At 40.7% G+C, this 22,062-nt stretch overlaps 1 protein-coding gene across 1 annotated transcript in view; it reads right to left on the bottom strand.

Moving 5' to 3' along the window:
• pitrm1 (pitrilysin metallopeptidase 1) overlaps positions 1 to 22,062 on the bottom strand; it is a 67,749-nt gene that overhangs the window by 15,309 nt on the left and 30,378 nt on the right. The window contains exons 12-21 of the mRNA XM_055665331.1: positions 20,634 to 20,730; positions 19,218 to 19,352; positions 15,406 to 15,544; positions 12,452 to 12,568; positions 11,157 to 11,289; positions 9,367 to 9,487; positions 7,049 to 7,125; positions 5,619 to 5,784; positions 2,576 to 2,676; positions 1,730 to 1,859 (exon numbers count right to left, since the gene is read on the bottom strand). Of these exons, the coding sequence (XP_055521306.1) occupies positions 1,730 to 1,859; positions 2,576 to 2,676; positions 5,619 to 5,784; positions 7,049 to 7,125; positions 9,367 to 9,487; positions 11,157 to 11,289; positions 12,452 to 12,568; positions 15,406 to 15,544; positions 19,218 to 19,352; positions 20,634 to 20,730 (1,216 nt within the window). The remainder of the gene's footprint in view (positions 1 to 1,729; positions 1,860 to 2,575; positions 2,677 to 5,618; positions 5,785 to 7,048; positions 7,126 to 9,366; positions 9,488 to 11,156; positions 11,290 to 12,451; positions 12,569 to 15,405; positions 15,545 to 19,217; positions 19,353 to 20,633; positions 20,731 to 22,062) is intronic.

The raw sequence follows: 22,062 nt of genomic DNA, 5'->3' as shown, positions 1-22,062 counted from the left end.
AAAGAAGGAGGAGGAAAGAGGAGAGGGAGAGGAGAAAGAGAAAAGAGGGGAGAGAGGAAGGGAGAGAAGGGAGAAGAGAGAGAGGCGAGAGAGAAGAGAAAGAGAGGAGGGAAAGAGAAGGAGGAAGGAGGAAGAGAAGGGGAGGAGAAGAGAAGAGACAGAGAGAGAGGAGAAAGGAGAGGAGAGAGAGAGAAAAGGAGGAGAGGAAGAGGAAGAGGAGAGGAAAGGGAGAGGGGAGGAAAAGGGGCCAGGGAAGAAGGAGGGGAGAGAAGAGAAGAGGGAGAAGAAGGGAGAGAAAGAGAGGAGAGAGAAAAGGAAAAGAGAGAGCAGAGAGAAGGAGAGCAGAGAGAGAGAGAGAAGAGGGGGGAGAAAAGAGAAGGGAAGAGGAAGGAGGAAAAAGCAGGAGAGGGGGGGGAAGAGGAGAAGAAGGAAGAGGAGGGGGGGAGAGAGAAGGGGAGAAAGAGAAAGGAAAGGAGAAGGAAGGGGAGGAAGGAGAAGAGGAGAGGAGAGGGACGAGCGGAGGGGGAAGAGGAAAGAAAGGGGAAGGAAGGGGTCAGAGGAAAGGGAAAGAGGAAACAAAGAGAGGGAGGAGAGAAGAGGGAGGAAGGGAGAGGGAGGAAGGAGAGAGGGAAGGGGGAGGAAAAGAAGTCGAGGGGGTTGGAGAAAATTATGCAGAGGGCCTTCGCCTTGTGGCACTAACAGAAGGGGTATTTCCGATTTATTGGGGGGGCTGGAGAAGAAGACTAAGTTCTTATTGTTTCTTTATTCAATACATTATGAATGATGTATTGATGATGGCCCAATTCCTCGACGCATGTTGCGGGACCAACAAGACTAATAAATTACATTGAACTTTATTTGCCTTCCATCAGTGAGGAATGTGGGGTAGTCGCTGTGGTGGATGTTCATGTTAAACATTTATTTAGGTGTCTTATTGTTCTTTATTGGTATGACTGTATTGAAAATCAAATTCCTCGAATGTTGCAAAACATACTTGACTAATAAATTACTATTATGATTATGATGATTATGATTTAGTCATCTACCCAGTCGTGCTCCTAAGAAATTTACATTTCAATGTCATCTTGCATTCTTCTAAACTTCACAAGATATTTCCACTTGTAATAGATCAACCCTGCCATCCTAGGGAATTTATGGAGTGCTGCCAATGCCTAAATATCCTCTCTGAAACAAACGACCAAATTTGTACACAGTATTGCAGGTGCGACCTCACCAGCACTCGGCATAGTGGTGTCCATATAGATTTTAACTCTCCAGTAATGAAGGCTGATGTGGCATTTGTTTCCCTGATCATTTTTTGTACTTGTCTAACCTTGTGTTTCATGGACAAAAACACAGTTCATACTTTGTTCATCTGCTATGTTTTTCCATTTATATAAAAGTCTGCCTTTACATTCCACTGATGTGTGAAACCTTGCATCTCTCCACATTAAATTCAGTTTGCTGAGATCTTGCCCATTCACTCAGCCATGTCCAAATATATAAATACAAACATATCTACGGTTGTCACGTATAGGGTGAAAAAAATGTGCAGAAACACATTCCAAATAGATAAGCAAACAGCAAGTGGACAGAAGTGAACAATTCAAAAGTAAAGTGCAAATTTGGCAATTGCTCCCACTAGAGGCAGGAAAAGCATAATATAAGCTGATGCTGCTGTTAACTGCAGTTTCCACCCACTGAATTTTAAATATTTTGAAAGTAGTACCTCAATAATATTAGAACGGATGAGTTTCCTTTCTTTCTTTTTCTTTCCTAATCCAGGAATGTTTCTTAAGAACTTCTCAACTTCCTTTGACACTTCAGGAATTTCTTGTGGAGTGGCATTCACTGCACATCTATCAAGATAACATAGATCAATGAATTATCTGCAATAATCAATTCATTGCTATCCATACAAAGTTGTGGTCTTTGCGATTTGACAAAATGATGATATTAACTAAGTGGACGGTAACAAACTAAATTTTCTCGCGACATGTGACATAATTTAGTCCATCCCACAAATAATAGAGATCCTATAACAAGGTAGAAACTTAATTTTTACATGAGAATAATGGACCATCTTCATTTTTTAAAAATTGAAGCACAACATAACAAGCACATAGCTTTTATACACAGGTACATAGGTTTTTTTATACGCATGTAAAAAAAACCTTGATCTTGTTTAAGACTATCACAGGAAACTTAGTACTATAAATGGTACAATTTGCATTGTACGAACACACAAATAAATTGAAAGTGGACCAGTGCCAGAATCATAAGTGGCAGGCATAGGAAATTGAAAAAAAGACAATTCCAGCAGGATTCAAGGTCAAAGGATGTTCTTGCAAAATAAAATAGTAAAGCTACTTTTTGAAGATATTTACACAACTTAGAAATGGTGCAATAAATGTCTCTGCTTAACGTTCAAAGCTGAAGTTCTGCAAAGTTAATTCCTAATCTACATCTGTCATATCAGAAACACACTTTAAAAAAAATCAGAGCTTGAAACTTTGAAGATGTGTGCATTTTATTTTGTCTGGCTACTATGTGCTTCTGAATATTAAAAGCTCACCTCATATTCTCACTGCTCATTAAGTGCATCTTAATACGTGGCAGTTTGCGGAGAACAGTCAAAAGTTCAGGCATCTCAGCAATTCTCTTCATGTGGTGCACCTTTGGAGGAAAAATATTTTATACACAAGCACCTACAAAACGTCTTACCATTGTCTAGGGTAGATAAAAATGTTGGAGAAACTCAGCGGGTGAGACAGCATCTATGGAGCAAAGGTATAGGTGACGTTTCGGGTTGAGATCCTTCTTCAGACTGATGTGGGGGTGGGAAGAAGAACGGAAGAGGCGGAGACAGTGGGCTGTGGGAGAGTTGGGAAGGGGAGGTGAAAGAGGGAGTAAGCAAGGACTACCTGAAATTACAGAAGTCAATGTTCATACCGCTGGGGTGTAAACTACCCAAGCGAAATATGAGGTGCTACTCCTCCAATTTACAGTGGGACTCACTCTGGCCATGGAGGAGGCCCAGTACAGAATGGTCGGAATCGGAATGGGAGGGGTAGTTGGCTAAAGTTGTTAGAAATCATGGAAAATTTACAACATAGGATGCTGCAACCTGACCTAATGTGGCCACATGAGCGGAAAAAGAGTAACCAAAACAAAATCAATCTCTCAATACTCGGTTCATGCCTATTTAGATTAAGATCATTCAATACACACGACCATTATGATGCGGGTTCCTGCTTCTACCATCTTTTCAGGGATTGACTTCAGGAAGCAAAGATTAAACACACACACCCCTTTTGTTGAAAATGATGAACAACTAATACTTCTTTTTTGGAACATGACATTTATCACTTAATTCTTTTTTTATATTTAAAAGTGAAAATATTTTGTGTAATCTAAATACTTTCCATTCAAATAATGAATTGAAAAAGGTGCTTTAATATTTTTGAGTATTGCATTACTTTATTCAATGAACCCCTTCAAAGGTGGAAAGTACAAAGCTCTTAATTGTTTGCTCTCAGTTACTCAAACTTCTCTCCTGAATCTAGCTGGCTCAATTGAAAAGACAGCAGAGAATACTAGGCAGTAACAGCTAATCAGAAAATCTCAAACCAAATCATTTCAAATGCTAGCGCACTTAAAAGAGAGATATTGTCTTCCCAGTACCTTTACCCTTTGATTCATAATGGCTCAATTTCCCAAGGCCAAAATCTCACTACCAAATAGATAAGTGTAACTGTGGCCATTAGTAGCAGAAAAATGTACATTGTAATAGCAATCAAAATTTCATTGGTGTCAATCGCTGCCAAAATAAACTCACTAATCTGTTCACCGTTTGATACCATAATCTTGATACCAACGAAAAAAATATTACCTTATAAAAGGAATAGCAACATAAAACTGCAGAGCACATTGGACAATAAAGAATATGGGCCTTGACAGTATTCTGGCTGAGTGCCTCAAGCTACGCTCACTTGAATGTTAAACATGTACTACTTCCACTTATTGCAGACACCCATCACGGTTCCTTTCTCAAACACTTCCCAATTTCTTGGCTCCTGCCACTTGAAGACATGGTTTGCATGAATAGTATCTCCATGTCACCAGGCCCAACAGTGACCTCCATAATGTTTGGAACAAAGACATATCATTTATTTATTTTCTTCTGTTCTCCACAATATATTTACAGCAGTGTTTTTACATAGTTCCCCCCCCCCCCCCCCTCCCCCCATTTCAGGGCACCATAATGTTTGGGACACAGACTTCATTATGCTACTACCATCAGCAGTTGTATCATCAATGAAGATAAGTGAGCCAGTACCTTCAGCAGCCATACATGCCCAGGCCATAACACCCCCACCACCGTGTTTCACAGATGAGGTGGTATGCTTTCAATCTTGAGCAGTTCCTTCTCTCCTTCAAACTTTGCTCTTGCCATCACTCTGTTACAAGTTAATCTTCATCTCATCTGTCCACAAGACCTTTTTTCCAGAACTGTGTTTGCTCTTTTAAGTACTTCTTGGCAAGCTGTAACCCGGCCATCCTATTTTTGCGGATAACCAGTGGCTTGCATCTTGCAGTGTAGCCTCTATATTTCTGTTCATGAAGCCTTCTGCGGACAATGGTCATTGACAAATCCACACCTGACTCCTGAAGAGTGTTTCTGATCTGTCGGACAAGTGTTTGGGTTTTTTTCCTTTATAATAGAGAGAATTCTTCTGTCATCAGCTGTGGAGGTCTTCCTTGGCCTGCAATTAGTAAGCTCACCAGTGCTCTTTTTCTTCTTAATGATGTTCCAAACAGTTGATTTTGTTAAGCTCAAGGTTTGGCTGATGTCTCTAACAGTTTTATTCTTGTTCCTCAGTCTCATAATGGCTCATTTGACTTTCATTGGCACAACGTTGGTCCTTATGTTGATAAACAGCAATAAAAGTTTCCAAGGGTGATGGAAAGACTGGAGGAAAAACTAGGTGCTGAGAGCTCTCTTAAACCTGCATTAAGGACACACCTGAGCAGTTTACAAACACCTGTGAAGCCATGTGTCCCAAACATTACGGTGCCCTGAAATGGGGGGGACTATGTATAAACACAGCTGTAATTTCCTCATGGTGAAACCAAAATGTATAAAAATGGCCTTTAATAAAATCTCACAATTTGCACTTTAAACCACATATGAGTTTTTCTATTACAAATCTCAAATTATGGAGTACAGAGGCAAATAAATAAATGATGGGTCTTTGTCCCAAACATTATGGAGGGCACTGTGTGTGGGAAAATATAGTCGTTCTTTCATCTTCGCTGGGTCAATTGTTTTAAGAAGTCCCTCACACAATACGGTGAGAAACTCACTGTAAAATGTGACGTAGCTCCAGACTATCTTCTCTGGGGTGAGGGGAAAGCTCCATAACTGACTTTGTCAGCAACATCCATCCCATTTTTGAATTGTAAATGTCCTGTACATATCATTCAAAATTGGGGGGGGAGGGGGGAAACCCCAATAAATTAAGGTCAATTATTTATTTTCCTTTTATTACCCATGTACAGAAAAGCTATAGAGGGAATGGGGGTGTTAATGAGGGAAAACAGTGACTGAGTTTTACCTGGCTTAACCCATTAAATATCTCTTGTAGATTTCCCGCTGGGGTCAGTGTCTTGCCAGCCCGAACTGCTGCATATTGATGCCCTGTGTCTGGAATCCCATTGGACAGCTCCTGTGCGGCCATCATGACCAATACTTTGAAATGTTCCTCGTCGTCAAAATGCGGGCTGCAAAGGGATGGAAACGAGAAAGGGTTATTGGTTCACAGAATTGTTCAGAGCTTCAATAAGCAAAACAAAGTAACAAACACCACTAAATGTAGCCTACATTAAGGGCAGCACGGTGGTGCAGCGGTAGAGTCGTTGCCTTACAGCATTTGCAACGACCCGGGTTCGATCCCCACTATGGGTGCTTGTCTGTACGGAGTTTGTATGTTCTCCCTGTGACCCTCGTGGGTTTTCTCCGAGATCTTCGGTTTCCTCCCACACTCCAATGTTGTACAGGTATGTAGGTAAATTGGCTTGGTACAAATGTAAATTGTCCCTAGTATGTGTAGGATTGTGTTAATATGCGGGGATCGCTGGTCGGTGCGGACCCGGTTTGCCAAAGGCCCTGTTTCTGCGCTGTATCTCTAAACTAAACTAAACTAAGCTGGAAAACTGAGATTAAAACCCGAATGTCTGGAAATATTAAGTAGATCAAGCACTAAATTTGGAAGAGAAAATAGACCATAAGAGATAAGAGCAGACCATGGCTGATCTATTTATCCCCTCTAAACCCCATTTGCCTGCCTCCTCCCCGTAACCTTTAGCACCCTTATAGCCCTGTCCCACAGTGCGAGTTCATTCCAAGAGCTCTCCCGAGTTTGCCCTGATTTCGAACTCAGAGATTTGCGGTAATGGCCACTCGTCGGTACGCGGGGCTCTCGTGGACATTTATCAACGTGTTGGAAAAATCTTCATGAGTCTTCCCGTGCTTACCTGCCATTAGTGAGTCTTCCCGAGTACCTGCTGTTAGCGTTACGAGCCGCTAAGAGACGTCCCCGAACTCCGACATACCCGCTACGTTCACTCTCCATGCTTACCACGAGTTTGATTTTTTTTTAAACTCGGGAGAGCTCTTGGAATGAACTCGCACTATGGGACAGGGCTATAGCTAATCAAGAATCTATCAATCTCGGCTGTAAAAACAGAATTCCTTATATGCAAACCTTCTTTCTGACTGTACTTGTTTTCAATAGTAATTTTTCAGCACTATCCTTGTAATGTGGTCAGATGCAAGGACATTAAAAAAAAAACTGATGCTAAGGGGAGCTTTGTTTTAACTTTTAAGTTGTACGATTTGGCAAATGGCAATGCTTTTACTGAATATCCCATAAGGATCACAATACTTCCATTGACAAATTCCAGGCGGACACAATGAATTAATCATAAGCAAAATATAAAAAAGTTTGCACCTATTTTTGAAACAATATTATTAACTGGCACTCACCTGTTAAAGGTGTCTGCCCAAAGTTGCATCATATCAGGCAGATTTCTATCCAAACATAGAGACGTAAACAACACTCCCTGATGTACAAGAAACAACTGCTTCAACATAATGGTAAGCATAATTTATACAAGATACACAAATTCAATAATCATTACAGCAGAAGAAAAGCACAAAGAACGATGGTGCAAAGAATGATGGTTCTTTAATGACTAGAGATAGATATTGTTATTGTTATTGAAGTTAATGAAATTCTTAGTTATTCTGTATTAGTGATCAAAAATTAATCCTTTTTAAGAATTCAAAGAAAGTTGGCAGTAGTTTGGAACCTCTATGAATCCATTTGATTTTAAAATTATTAAGATTCTAGTGCAATTACATAACTTAATCAAAATCATAAACTTCAATTGACTATACATTTAAATATCACATTGGTGAGCATTAATGTACAAGTATTTTATCCAAATGGGAAATGCCACGATTAACTTTGTTCAAAATTGTAATTGCAAACCAGTGAGGTCAGATAATTTTCCTGCATCCTAAAAATCCTTTGCAGTGCATCCTAAATAATCCTATTAAATGCCTATGTCGTGAAGAGGGGGCTTGACCCAAGGAAAATACAAGGTGCTGTTCCTCCAATTTGCACTGGGCCTCACTCTGACAGTGGAGGAGGCCCAGGACAGAAAGGTCAGTATGGGAATTAAGTTAAAGGGAGTTAAAGTGTTTAGCAACTGGGAGATCAGGTAGGTTTAGGCATAACAAAGTTTTTATCTGCAAAGATATTAATTGACTTGTTGAGTATTCACACCATTCTCTTTTATCTCACATTCCCAGCAGCTGCTGTATTTTACATCCCTTTACTCTCCTTAATCCTTATTCACCCAACTCTCAGTTTATCCTTTCCTCAGACAGATCATCTTTCTCTTAGATAGCACCAACGGCACGTGCCTGATGTCTTTTGATCTGGATTCTATCATTTACATTGCCTTTGTTCTACACATCCCTCTCAGTTTTCTCAAACCTAAAATATTATGAAAAGTCACTGACCTGAAATTTTAAGTTCTTCTTTCCACAGATACTGACTGACCTACTGAACATCTGTAACTTTTGCATTTGTCTCTCATTTCTACTGTACTCTAATAGAACACCCACCCAAATCTTATTGCTTGAGTAAAAAAATACCTCAATTTCACATAACGATATGACACTCGAGTGGTCAAATCCAACATCAATGATCATACTTCTTACACTTGAAAATACAACACCCCCAAGTAGAGAAGTATAAAACCAGAGGGCATAGGTTGAAGGTGAGAGAGGAAAGATTTAAAGGGGACCTGAGGGGCAATTTTTTTTACACAGGTGATGGGGATATGGAACAAACTGTAGTAGCCATTTAGCTTAACTCAGTATGTTAAAACTATAACCAGTTACCTTTACATTTTATCTGCCTGTAATTATGTGGGTGGGATTTATACATAGTCTGAGGCGTGTTTGCGGCTGGGATTCTCGCGCAGACTCCCTAGTAGTTAGTTTAGTTTGAAGAAGCATGGGGGCGAGGTCACAGCTTTTGACCATGCACGCGTTTGACCAAAATGTACTTAAACAAGAAGAAGTTTGGATGAATATCTTACTGTTTTTACTACTACAACAAAGAAACTATTAATCAAGAGACTGTGTGTGGAAGATTTATCTTTCAACACCGTTGAATGTCTCGTGGAAAGCTCGTGAGTGCGTTTCGATCAATCTCCTGATCCACTGTCTTCAATCATAGTGATTAAAGGAAAGAATCCTTGAAACGATATGAAAATCGGTCACTATACACACTGCTAGAGAAACTGGTAGAGAGAGGTACAATTACAGTCTTTAAACCATTTCTATCCATGAACCTGTTCAAATATCCTTTTAGAGGAATATGGGCCCAAAACGGGCAAATTAGACTAGGCTAGCATTAATGAGTTGGGCCAAGGAGTCTGTTTCTGAGCAGTATAATACCATGACTCTAAAGTTTGCAACTATACCCTCTCAAAATATTTTTGGGGTGCGAACATTCCGATTCTTGCAGCTGAAGCCATCTTGACACTTTAGTGTCCATTTTTAATTTAGCAGCTTCTATTTGCACATAGTTCATTAATTTTTGATATAACTAAAACTTTCCAAATTGAAAGCTCTCGCCCACAAATCTCACCCGTCTGTAAATTAAATTAAGTTTTGTTTGGTTACTTTAAATTTGAGAAAAATGTTTATGAACAAAAGTCCCACCTAATACTTGCAGTTTATTCTGCTTATTGTTTTTTCTAGTTTAAATCCAACAAGTACTGCACCTGTTCATACATATCCAAATTTTCATTATCTTGGAGAATCTTAGGTGAGGCAGACAATCCTCCAGTCTTCAATTCAATCTGTTGTGCCTGCTCTCTATAATTTAGATTCCCACAGCCCATTCTAAAAAAAAAATGAAGTAAAATGTAAGTCGTTAAGTCTATTATCAGCGTATAAAGATCAGCATGAAACATTTGTCATCAATGTTGCCACAGCCTATACTTTATGCATTTAAATAATACCCGGACAGCGCCGTACAATGGCTGGCTCGCCAACAGTCCGTCACGTCCCTTTCTCTCTTTGTTGTTTTTTAGTCTGTAGTTAAATGTTGTTTTAGTGAGGGGGGGGGGGGGGGGGGGATCTTATTGAAACATACAAGATTATTAAGGGGTTGGACACGCTAGAGGCAGGAAACATGTTCCCGATGCTGGGGGAGTCCTGAACCAGGGGCCACAGTTTAAGAATAGGGAGTTGTGAGTCTGTGGAATTCTCTGCCTCAGAGGGTGGTGGAGGCAGGTTATTTGGATACTTTCAAGAGATAGCTCGATAGGGCTCTTAAAGATAGCGGAGTCAGGGGATATGGGGAGATGGCAGGAACGGGGTACTGATTGTGGATGATCAGCCGTGATCACATTAAATGGTGGTGCTGGCTCGAGGGGCCGAATGGCCTACTCCTGCATCTACTGTGTGTGAGGTAAATGAAATATTCTAATTTACTTAAACTTCATTTAAGCTTTAAGCAACTCATTTCTGCAATACAGATCTTCAAAGCGCCTGGAAATTATCGCTGGTTCCGCAGGCCTCGCCGGCCTGAGGCCCCGCACATGCGCACACTTCAAACTGTCTACAGTGTATCTTTAGTTTTGTATTATGTGGGGGGTGGAGGGGGGAAACTTTTTTATCTCTTTCCTCGACAGAGATGCGACTTTTTCCTTATCGTATCTCTGTCTACACAGCGGATTTAACATCTCGGAGCTGGCGGTCCCTTTGCTGGGGATCGACCATGGGAGCTCCAACCGCGGGAGCCTGCGGACTGAACATTGTGGAGCTTGCAGTCCCTGGTTAGGGACCTGCTTCGGGAGCTCCAAGCTTCGACCGCCCGATCACGGGATCTTCGATCACCCCGACGTGGGAGCTTCGATCGCAGACTGCGGGAGCTTCAATCGCCCCCCCGACTGAGAAAAAGGAGGAAAGAAGATAAGACTTTATTGCCTTTCATCACAGTGAGGAATGTGGAGAAGCCGCTGTGGTGGATGTTAACGTAAAATTTTTATGTGTTCGGATGTTTTGTTGCTTTTTTGGTATGACTGTATGGCAAATCAAAAATCCTCGTATGATTTACATACTTGTTTTGTTTTCATACTTAGTTAATAAAATCACTTTAAAACATCAATTAATACCCCTCCCATGCTTCAAAAGAATGTTGCCCAAAATCCTGCAAATTCCACTGAGTGGAGTTCAGCTTTTCTGACAATATCCTCGAGAGGGGTCCAACAAAAATGAAGCCATCAAACAGATTGAGCAAATTACACTAACAACACAAAAATCGAAACTGGCACAGACAAATAGATTTAAGGGTGACAAAATGTATTTATTGAAAAAAACGTTGTAATATTTAACCATGGTGCAGAGATATCCGACATTCAACAAATATATAAATACTTCTCATAGACACAGATTGTTCATAAGTTATGATCTAGTACACTTCATTAACTCTCACAGAACATAAAACAATACAGCACAGGAACAGGCCCCTCGGATTGTTACCACCCTTGCAACTTCACTAACTTACCTTGTAATCACACTGCAGAATAGTGGTACATATGGCTTCAGCTCATCTGGTAGAGTATTAAGGCTGGTGAAAGCCCTGAAGTAAACAATGCCATTGGTTGGCTGCCCACAGTACTGAATAGGCACCTCTCCACCTACAAGAAAGTAGAACAGAATGAAGCCAATGTTTCAAAAGGTATATTTAATGTATAACCAGCTCACTATGTCTGTCCATGTCTCATATCTTACTGCCAATTTAAATTGACACAGACTTAACCACACAATGTTTAAATCTTTCTTTTAGCTTCTCTATTTCAAAATTAAACTAATTCTTAATCTGCTGGAATGACTATTTGTTGTTCTTGTAACATTTTACTTAATTCTTTCCAATTGGAACAGATGCCTTATGCACTTCAATATTTGATTGTTCATTTCTCTTATTTTCACCATAGCCTTTTTAAGTGCTCCCATAAAACATTTTTCGGGGTTCTTTTACAATCAACAACATGGATTTAATTGAATAAGTTCATAAGTGATAGCAGAATTAGACCATTTGAATCATCAAGTCTACTCCGCCATTCAATCATGGCTGATCTATCAACCCCATTTTCCTGTCTTCTCCCCAGACCCCATTCTCCTGTCTTCTCCCCATAATCCAGATCTATCTATCTCTGCCTCAAAAATATCTGACTTGGCCTTCACAGCCTTCTGTGGCAATGAATTCCGCAGATTCACCACCCTCTGACTAAAGAAATTATTTCTTGTCTCCTTCCTAAATGAATGTCCTTTTATTCGGAGGCTATGATCTCCGGTTCTAGTCTCTCCCACAAGTCGAAATATCCTCTCCACATCCACTCTATCCAAGCCTTACACTATTCGGTAAGTTTCAATGAGGTTCCCGCCCTCATCCTTCTATACACAGAGTAGAGGCACAGTGCAGTCAAACACTCATCATATATTAATGTAATAAGACAGAAACAATGCCAGGAAGTCACATGTGGGACCACCTAATCCACTGGGAAACCTGAATAGGATGGGACCAAAGAACTCACCCATCCCGAGAGATTTGCAAATATTGAACAAATGATCACCCAGATATTGCTTTGTTTCCAGAATTTGGACTGCACTGACAAAGTCAACATTTCATATCTATTCTTAAAGGCTCTTGAACTAAACCATTGCAAAGGGCATAGAAGGTACACAAGTAGCATCTGCTAGCCTTTCAAAGCATCAATAGGGTCAAACTTTGCACTAAACTGCAGGTTTAAATAACAAGTAAATCTTGTATGATAACCCCATGCAGGTCAATAATCTTACCTACATAATCCATCTCGACTGACGTTAAAGGAAATGTTTGTGGAATATCAGAAATTTTAAGTGCTGGCAGACAGGACACATCTTGAGGTGTGCTCTGTGCAGCTATCAGCTCCAGGCCTGAGAAAGTAAAAATAACCTTTGTAATTAATTATTTAAGAAAGAACTGCAGATGCTGGAAAAATCGAAGATAGACAAAAATGCTGGAGAAACTCAGCGGGTGAGGCAGCATCTATGGAGCAAAGGAATAGGTGACGTTTCGGGTTGAGACTCTTCTTCAGACCCGAAACGTCACCTATTCCTTCGCTCCATAAATGCTGCCTCACCCGCTGAGTTTCTCCAGCATTTTTGTCTACCTTTGTAATTAATTAAGATACCATTTTAGCACTAGTGCATTTAAAAGCATCTCAAAGAAATGAGAAAACAGGTGAAGCATTAACTGTAGCAATAATTACAAATCAATTTGTTGGAATATCTAAAGCAATGCTTCTGAAAGAACCTTCATCAATACTATCAATAAGAATCACCACCGCATCTTTTATTTTATGTTCAACTTCTGCAAAAGACTTGTGTGTAGATTATAGGTAATTAGAAAAACTAACAAAATGTTATCATCTATTATATGGAGAGTTGAATGCAAAAGTAGGAAGGTTATGCGTCAGTTAGATAAAGCAATTGTGGGAGTACTGTGTACAGTGTTGGCCTCCTATTTAAAGAAAGATGTTCATGTGCAGGGAGTAGATCAGCAAAGATTTACTGCACCTGTATCTGGAACGGATGCAGATCAAACTTGCAGCTGCTGGAATAAATGTAGACGATTGAAATATGAGGGACCCTGATGGTCCTTAATTGGATAGATGAGGAGAGGCAATTTCCTCTTGTGGGTGAACCTAGTACTAAAGGGCCTGTCCCACTTGGCGATATTTTAAGCCTCCGCTGGCATTATTGACTGACGTATCAGGTCACCAAAACGTTGCAGCGTGATGCGCCGTGACGCAGCGTGATGACCTATGACGCGCGGTGTTTTTCCGAATGTCGCAATGTTTTTTTTGTCGCCGCTGGATTTTGAAATGTTCAAGATCTTTTGGCGACACTGATATGACGCCGAAAAAAATCGCCAAGCGGGACAGGCCCTTAAGGATTTGAAAATAAGGATGCAAGAAAGAAACGTTTTTTTCTCTGTGTGTCTTTGAAAAACTTCAACAATTCATAAATGATAGATAAATAGATTCCTAATAAACAAAGGGATGAAAGACAACCAGAGGTGGACAGAAATGCAGTTACAATTAAACACATTTTAATTCAAAGTCCACCATATGAATTGTTATTCTGAACATCCAAATGTTTCTGCAATAGCCCTTCTCATCACTCCATGGACAATTTAATTTCTGAATTAAAACACAACATTAAGAATAAAAAAAATTTTAAACTGTAATTTGCTGTGGGGGTTATATTCAGTCTAACCAACGTAGAGGTGTTAGAACAATGGTAAAGTTAACTCGCACGCCTGTAAATCCCAGGAACTAGAAGTGGAGTTAGTAGAATGTTCCAGTTATAAAACAAGACACCAAGGATGCCCCATGCCCATCATCAATAATACTAGGGGGGGACAGAAAATGTTCATATTGACCAAATTAGACATTATAAAATGGAGGATCTCTGCATCTGCAAGACTTGCTTGGCCTCTGTCTGTGGAATATTAAAGGCTGTGAATGGCACCACTCTGAGCCCTAGATTGATATGCAGGATGGGGAAAGATCCAGATGTCCTCTTTATTGTTAAAATGTATGAGGACTCTGCAGAGAAACTCAAAGGAGTTGCAGATGCATTACCATGATTGGCCGGCTGCAAAGGGATTGTAAATACTGTTAATAATATTGCAAAGTGTTTGTGCTGCTGTTTGATGATTGGGTGAAGTGTGAAGCCGTGTTAGAATTGTTTATATTACCTGGGAGAACATTGCATTATTTGATTAATTGACTTCCTTCCAGAAGCCTCTGTGGAAACATTGTAATGGGACTCTTTGTGATTGGGTTGGGGAACTGTCAATAACACTTTAATGTAATCAATATGTGTGATTGACTTCTAAGGGTGCCACCCCCGTGTAGTTCTGCCCCACAGGGTTCGATGACCTATAAAATGTAGCCCCCACGAGGTTCATTGTTGATCTTCTGGAGGGGCGCTTGGGACTGCGTGACCTTTTGGAGATGTCTGCTTGCACGAGGCTGAAGGGCTTGAACAGTCAGGGACAAGGATCGAACCTGCGGTGGTTTAGGTATTCTATACGGGATTCGTTGTTCGTTCAAAAAATAAAGTTTAGTGGTCCTGTGCTTGACTCAGTGTTTGACTGCACTAGACTAAGGGGGGGGGTAAGCTTTAGGAGCATAATTACAGGGTCTGGCCTACCGTGCCCTCAAGGTCAGCCGAGGGTGGCGCCCTCGGGACACAAAAGGTGGAAGGGCAAGGAGAGGTACATCAGTTTGCTTGACAATCCAGACATCCAAGAAAGACGAGGGCTGGAGGCCTTGCAGCAGCCTGGGGCTTGCTTGGATTGACCAAGCACAAGGACTGGACTTTGAAAATGGCACCAAAACTTGGTGCCTCTCGTTTGCGGTCTCAGGTGACAATTTCTGCACACTTTGCAAATCGAGGATTGTGCTTAGGTATACTGAACAGTATGCAAAAAAAGAATTTAACTGTGTGTTGCACATGTGACAATGAAGTGCCGTTGATCTCCCATTAATCATGGTTATACTGTGCACATTCACAGGTGCCTTGTGATTACAACCTGGGTACTGCCCCCCAGGAGGAAGGAGAAAGATGACACATGCTGCTTTATACTCAGGCAGCACAAAACGTCCACCTCTTGCTCTGGGGATTACAGATGTTTGTGATTAAAAGGAAAAAGTGATTGCAAAATATTTAAAATATAATTCCCGATCCGCAGAGAAAGTCACCTTTTTCATAGATTTCTTTCTTGTCTTCTGTGGAGAGGGAGTTGACCTTCTCTTGTAGTGTTCTTTTTTCCGCATTGCCTTGGTTTTCCAAATAACCTTCATCTGGACTCATTGACAAGGCCAGCTGATGAGGGTTTTCCTGGGTCACAAGAAACATTCCATATTATGGCCAAATAGAAACATAGAACATAGGTGCAGGAGTAGGCCTTCGCGCCAGCACCGCCATTCAATATGATCATGGCTGATCATTCAGAATCAGTACCCTGTTCCTGCTTTCTCCCCATATCCCTTGATTCTGTTCGTCCAAAGAGCTACACCTACCTCTCTTGAATACATCCAGTAAATTGGCCTCCACTGCCTTCTGTGGCAGAGAATTCCAGATTCACAACTCTGGCTGAAAAACGTTTTCCTCATCTCAGACCTAAATGGCCTACTCCCTATTCTTAAACTGTGACCCCTGGTTCTGGACTCATTCCCAGCTGAGTACACTTTCTGCACTCATGCCTTTGAATATGCATTCTAATAACCACAAAACTCTCCTTCAGAAAGAAATTAGAGGGAGGTCACTTTGCAAAATACACAGCCTTCAGTGAAAAGTGTAGGAGAATATAGGGTGACATTCTGAAAAGAATAGTAGTTGATGATTTTCAATTAAGGATTTCAATAAAAGCAATGGGGAGGGGGGGGGGGAGATAAATAATAATTTTAAAAAAAAAATCACATTTCGATTTCATTAACACCTTTTTGGAAAGAAAAGCTACCAAAGGATTTAAGGGCATCAAAATACTTCAGCTCCAGGAGATAAATAAATAAAGTAGAAATTCAGGAAAGGGATGCAATTATTTAGCATTCTGATAAAATCAGTTAGCATAGATAGCCTAATAAGATTGATATGAGCCTTTGAAGAAATCAGTTAAAGATAAGCATATGGTTTAAATGCTATCAAATACATTACAGTTTTAATGGCATTGGATTTAACAACCCTAAGATGACAAATTATATGACATCTTTCGTAAACTTTTTTCATGAAATTCAATTCAATAAATAAGGACAAATATGAAGTGTAGGCCATAAACAAAAATCACTAAACTTGCCAGTTATTGTTAATGGAAAATACCAATCAATGGGGACAGAGACAGCTACAGATTGCCCTCCAGATGCAAGCAAACACTATCTTGAAAATGCAAAAGCAATATAGATTTAAACAAAAATTTTAAAGATTAAAATATTTTAAATAATAAAATCTCATGAAATAACAGCTAATTAATATCCACTGGCAATTAATTCAATTTAAGTATTGAAAAGTAGCATGACTTTTTTATGCCAGTCAGCCTTAGCAGCAAGTAAAAGGGTGAAGCTGCCAATTTGGAGCAGCCACTTTGAGAGGGGCTGCTTTGAGGCGAAAGGGCTGATGTAATAAATATTTGGTGAAGAGGGCGAGTAGAAACAAGGTACGGGCAAGGTAAGATTGTCAATGTTTACGTTTCCTGAGGTCCTATAGATTTTTTTTAATGTGTATTCCGGAGGTTGTTATGGCAGTCAGTGGAGTGGTTTGCTCCTCCTGTCCAATCCTGGGAAATCAGGGAGCAGTCAAGTGCCCCTGACGACTATCTCTGCTGAAAGTGTGTCCAGGTGCAGCTCCTCCCAGACTGCCTACATTCATTGGAGCAGCAAATGGACAAACCGAGGAGCATTAGGTGGCGCAGCGGTAGAGTTGCTGCCCAACAGCACTTGAAGCGCCGGAGACCCGGGTTTGTTCCCGGCTATAGGTGCTGTCTGTAGGAGTTTGTACTTTCTCCTTGTGACTGCGCGGGTTTTCTCCGAGATCCTCGGTTTCCTCTCACACGCCAAAGACGTACAGGTTTGTAGGCTAATTGGCTTGGTATCAGTGTAAACTGTTCCTAGTGCATGTAGGGCAGTGTTAATGTGTGGGGATGGCTGGTCAGTGTGGACTCGGTGGGCCGAAGGGCCAGTTTCTGTGCTGTATCTCTAAACTATACAGGAGGCAGAAAAGGTTGTAGACGGTAGTTTCAGGAAGGTGGTCACATGAAAAGTTTGGCCAGATGGATGTGACCATCAGGAGAGGCAGACAGGTAATGCAGGAGTTTGAGACAGGCAGGTAGTGCAGGAGTTTCCTGTGGCTTTATCTTTTTCTCTCAAGCAAGTCGTTTTGGATATCTTGGGGGAATGACCTCTCAGGGACAGATAGCAGCAGCAGCCAGAACTGCAGAACCACCTCAGAATCTGTTGAAGAGCAGAGCAGTAGTAAAGGTGAGCAATAGTGATAGGATACTCCATAAGGGGCACAGGTGAGCAGTTCTGTGGCCGCAAATGAGACTCAAGATATTATATCTATAAAATATTACATATTTTTGATTAGTACAGGTGTCAGAGGTTATGAGGAGAAGGCAGGAGAATGGGGTGAGGAGGGAGAGATGGATCAGCCATGATTGAATGGTGGGGTAGACTTGATGGGCTGAATGCCCTAATTCTACTCCCATCACTTATGATCTTATGTTCTAAGAAATAGAAGATATTGCAGGTTACTAAGTGGCTCAAGAGCTGCAGCAGGAGGGAGGGCTTTGGATATATGGATCAAGGCAAGGCAAGTGGGACCTTAACAAGGATTTTTCAGGAGGTGACAAAGGTGATTGATGAGACTAGAGCAGTAGGTGTTACCTGCATAGACTTTATTCAGGCATTTGACAAGGTCCCTCATGGTTCACTGATCCAGAAGATTAAGACGCACAGGATCCATGGTGATTTGGTTGTTTGGATTCAGAACTGCTTACTCATAGATGACAGATGGTTGTAGTGCAAAGCTGGTATTTTGACTGGAGGCTTTTAACCAGTGGCGTTCTGCAAGGATCAATTCTGGGGCCTCTGTTTGTGATACAGTATATATAAATTATTTAGGACGGAAATGTGGATGGGTTAGGCAAGTTCGCAGATGACACAAAAATTGGTGTAATCGTGAGCAATGAAGAAGGATACAACAGGATATAGATCACAGATATGGGCAAAGGAAAGCCAGATGGCGTTTAATTAGAGCAAGTGTGAGCGTGTCACTTTTTTAGGTCAATTGCGAGGGGATAGTAAATAGTTAATGCCAGGACCGGATTGATGGAACCCAAGACCCCTCTGTACATGTCTATAGTAGGCAGACTTTTATGGTATGAGTGCCTTTATTGAGTCGGGTATTGAGTAAAATTGAGTCAGGTATTGACGTCATATTGCAGCTTTATCTAACTTTGGTTAGACCAAATGTGGAGTACTGTACACAATTTTGGTCACTCATTGCAGTTAGAATGTGAAGTCTTGGACAGGGTCCAAGAGAGGTTTAACAGGATGTTGCTTGGATTAGAACATATTAACTTTTAGGATAAGTTAGACAAGCTTGATTGGTGTTCGGAAGTATCAGAAGCTGAGGAAGAACCTAATAGAAGGATATAAAATTATGAGATGCATCGGCAAAAGTTGACCGTCAGACCCTTTTCGCTCCTCATGGTGGAAATGTCGAATAGTAGATGGCATAGCTTTAGAGTGAGTGTTTAACTTGAAAGCAAATGTGCAGGACAAGTTTTCTTTTCAGAGTAGTAGCTGCCAGAGTTGTGGAAGAAAGATATGACATTTAAGAGATTTATAGATAGGCACTTGAATATGCAGGGAATGGAGTGATACGGATCCTGCGCAAACTGGAATGGTCGAATTTGATACAAGGTTCAGCACAGACATCTTCCTATGTTGATAGTGATAGTCACTGCTGCTGAGACCCCAAACACAAAGAAAACATCTAATTGAATTGCCCTTACCTTGAAATAGTATCTAACTTTATCCTGCAAGAATTGAGGATTTTCTTTCAGGGATTGCCTGAACCTAGTCACCTTTTCACCAATCTGCAACACCTCGACAGGATCCCCATCATGATTCCAGTTTGTTGCAACATACTAGATATAAACACACAAAGAGAAATCAGCGATTGTTATTACAAGAAAAAATATTTAATTTCTGACAACTTGATTTATGAATCACACCTCCCAAGCAGAATGCAAAGGAACCTTTAAAGTGACAAATCTAAAATTGCACCTTGCATTGTTTTGAAGATAGACACAAAATGTTGGAGTAAGTCGGGCATCTCTGGTGAGAAGGAATGGGTTACGTTTCGGATTGAGACCTTTCTTCAGAGTATTGTTTCATTGGATTAACTTATATTTTCAAACTCAGGATTGTATTTATTTCCATACTTATCTTCCGACATGACTGCTAATGCTGAAGAAGGGTCTCAACACAAAACACCACCCATTCCTACTCTCCAGCCTGTCCCGCTGAGTTACTCCAGCTTTTTGTGTCTATCTTCACTGCTAATGAGAAGCCTATCACTCTACCTAAATTATTAATCCTCAATGTTTTTGTTCTGAAATAAATAGCAGAACATTTCATCTTGCAATGGGACCTAATTCCCTCATCTTGGCAAATGACCGATCCTTGGCCAAGATTGTAATGCACAAGCTAGATACAACACTTGAGTGTTAATCTTGCTTTTGTATCCAATAACAACTACTTAGCAGAAAGGGAGAAGGGGTGACAAAAAGAGATTTTGGCTGCTGTTTCCAATGGATTTGAATGGGACATTTTCCAGGTATTTTCAGTTAATTTCTCAGCAAGGCTGCCAGAGGAGAAGAAAAAGGGAATAGAGCTGAATGATGGGACAGTGTTGATCCAATCCATAATTTTTGATAAATGTTAATTTTGAAATCATACTATCTATTCATCTGGATATTAGTATACACTCGATTGCGCACATCTGAGCCCTTCTGCTCACAAACAGTCTAATGAAGGCACTTATCCAATGGATATGGTTTTTCAGTTGCAAGTCACTCAAGGCCCAGAATACCAGCTCACAGACATTAACACTAAAAAGTAAATTGGAGGAAAGAAGCCTCCTTAAAATTATTTTAATACATTTTAGTCCTTCAATGTGAAAACATTTAGCAGAGCTCACTCAAACAATTTTATTACTAATAACAACATGAGAAATACTTCAAACTGTTCAAAAAGGATTACTTCAAACAGTTTATATTTGATACATTGACACCACACCGATTTAACATTAAACCATGCATTAACTAGATTCTGACACCCTCTTGTGGCACATTCAAAATATCTTCCACAAACCACGGCAGTGTGGCTAGTGCGCCATCGTGTGGATAAAGTAAAGAGCAACTTACTGATGCTAATGCAAGGCCAAAATTGGTAGTCTGGTGTTTCAACTGAATTTCAATCTTGTGAAGGAGTGCTTCTATTCTCACTTCCTCAAATCCTTTCCTTTTAATTTAAAAAACAACAATTGTAAACATGTAAATAAAACACTCAAGCAAATATGAGACATAGGGCAAGCATAGGGTTTATAGGGCATGCATACGGCATATAATAACAAACTTTCCCCCTTAGCAGAGTTGTTTCTGGATAGTCGTTTATGGCAATGAGCAAGAGGTTCAGAAATATGCCAGTATGCTGAGATCCGTTTGAATTGCCAAGGTGTAGAAGACCAAAGACTAGGTGCCAGTGAATGGAATCAGTATAGATGGGTACTTGGTGTCAGGGGTTATATGGAGAAGGCAGGAGAATGGGGTTGAGAGGGAAAGATAGATCAGCCATAATTGAATGGTGGAGTAGACTCGATGGGCCGAATGGACTAATTCTGCTCCTATCACTTATGAACTTGGTGGTCAGCAGGAACACAGTGGACCAAAACTGTTTTTGTGCTGTGATCCTATAACTCTCCAACATTTCTTTGATAAATATATCAGAGTAATAAAGCTATAAAGACTTTTGGGAGACTACAATGTTTAATCTTCGTTTGCTCAGTATTGTTAGGTCATGTGCTAGAAATGTAGTTGCACCATCCTGCTGTAAATAACCTGGAGCAGGCAACTTCTCATTTAAAGAGAAGCTGCTTTCCCTTTTCCTTTTTCTGCTTTGTACACTCATCTCCCATCAACAAATCTTGTAGTTCCCTGTTATCCACCTTATTTCTCCTCCTCCTGTACTTACACCCATATCCCTCCCACTCTTCCTCTTCATCTGACACCTATCTGGTTCCTTTTCACCCCTTGCCTTTGTCTATTGTGCCAGTCCTCTGCCAATAGCCCCCATCCCACACATTTGCCAGCCTTTGTTCCACCCCCACCTCTAATTGTCCAGTTTTCTCCCCCCACTTCAAACTGTCTGATAAAGAGTCTCAACCCAGAACGTCATCAGTCCAATCCCTCCGCAGATGCTGCCTGACCCACTGTGTTCCTCCAGTACTATTGATTTGTACAAAAAACCTAATTTAAGTCAGGTCATGGGAACCATTATTACATAAAGGATGCCATAACGGAGACGCTATGAAACTACGGGTGCTCTGTCCGGAGTTTGTACGTTCTCCATGACAGTGTTGGTTTTCTCCGGGTGCTCCGGTTTCCTCCCACATCCCAAAAATGTTCAGGTTTGTAGGTTAATTGGCTTCTGTAAATGTTCCCCAGTGTGTAGGACAGAACTAGTATATGGGTTTTTGTTGGTTAGTATGGACTCAGTGGGCAAAAGGGCCTGTTCCCAAGCTGCATCTCTCAGCTAAACTAAATCAAATGAAATGAGAGCCTATTGCAGGCAAGC

The sequence above is a fragment of the Leucoraja erinacea genome, chromosome 2 (genome assembly GCF_028641065.1).
Source record: "Leucoraja erinacea ecotype New England chromosome 2, Leri_hhj_1, whole genome shotgun sequence".
Taxonomy (NCBI): domain Eukaryota; kingdom Metazoa; phylum Chordata; class Chondrichthyes; order Rajiformes; family Rajidae; genus Leucoraja; species Leucoraja erinaceus.
This window is presented reverse-complemented; position numbering and strand designations above follow the sequence as displayed.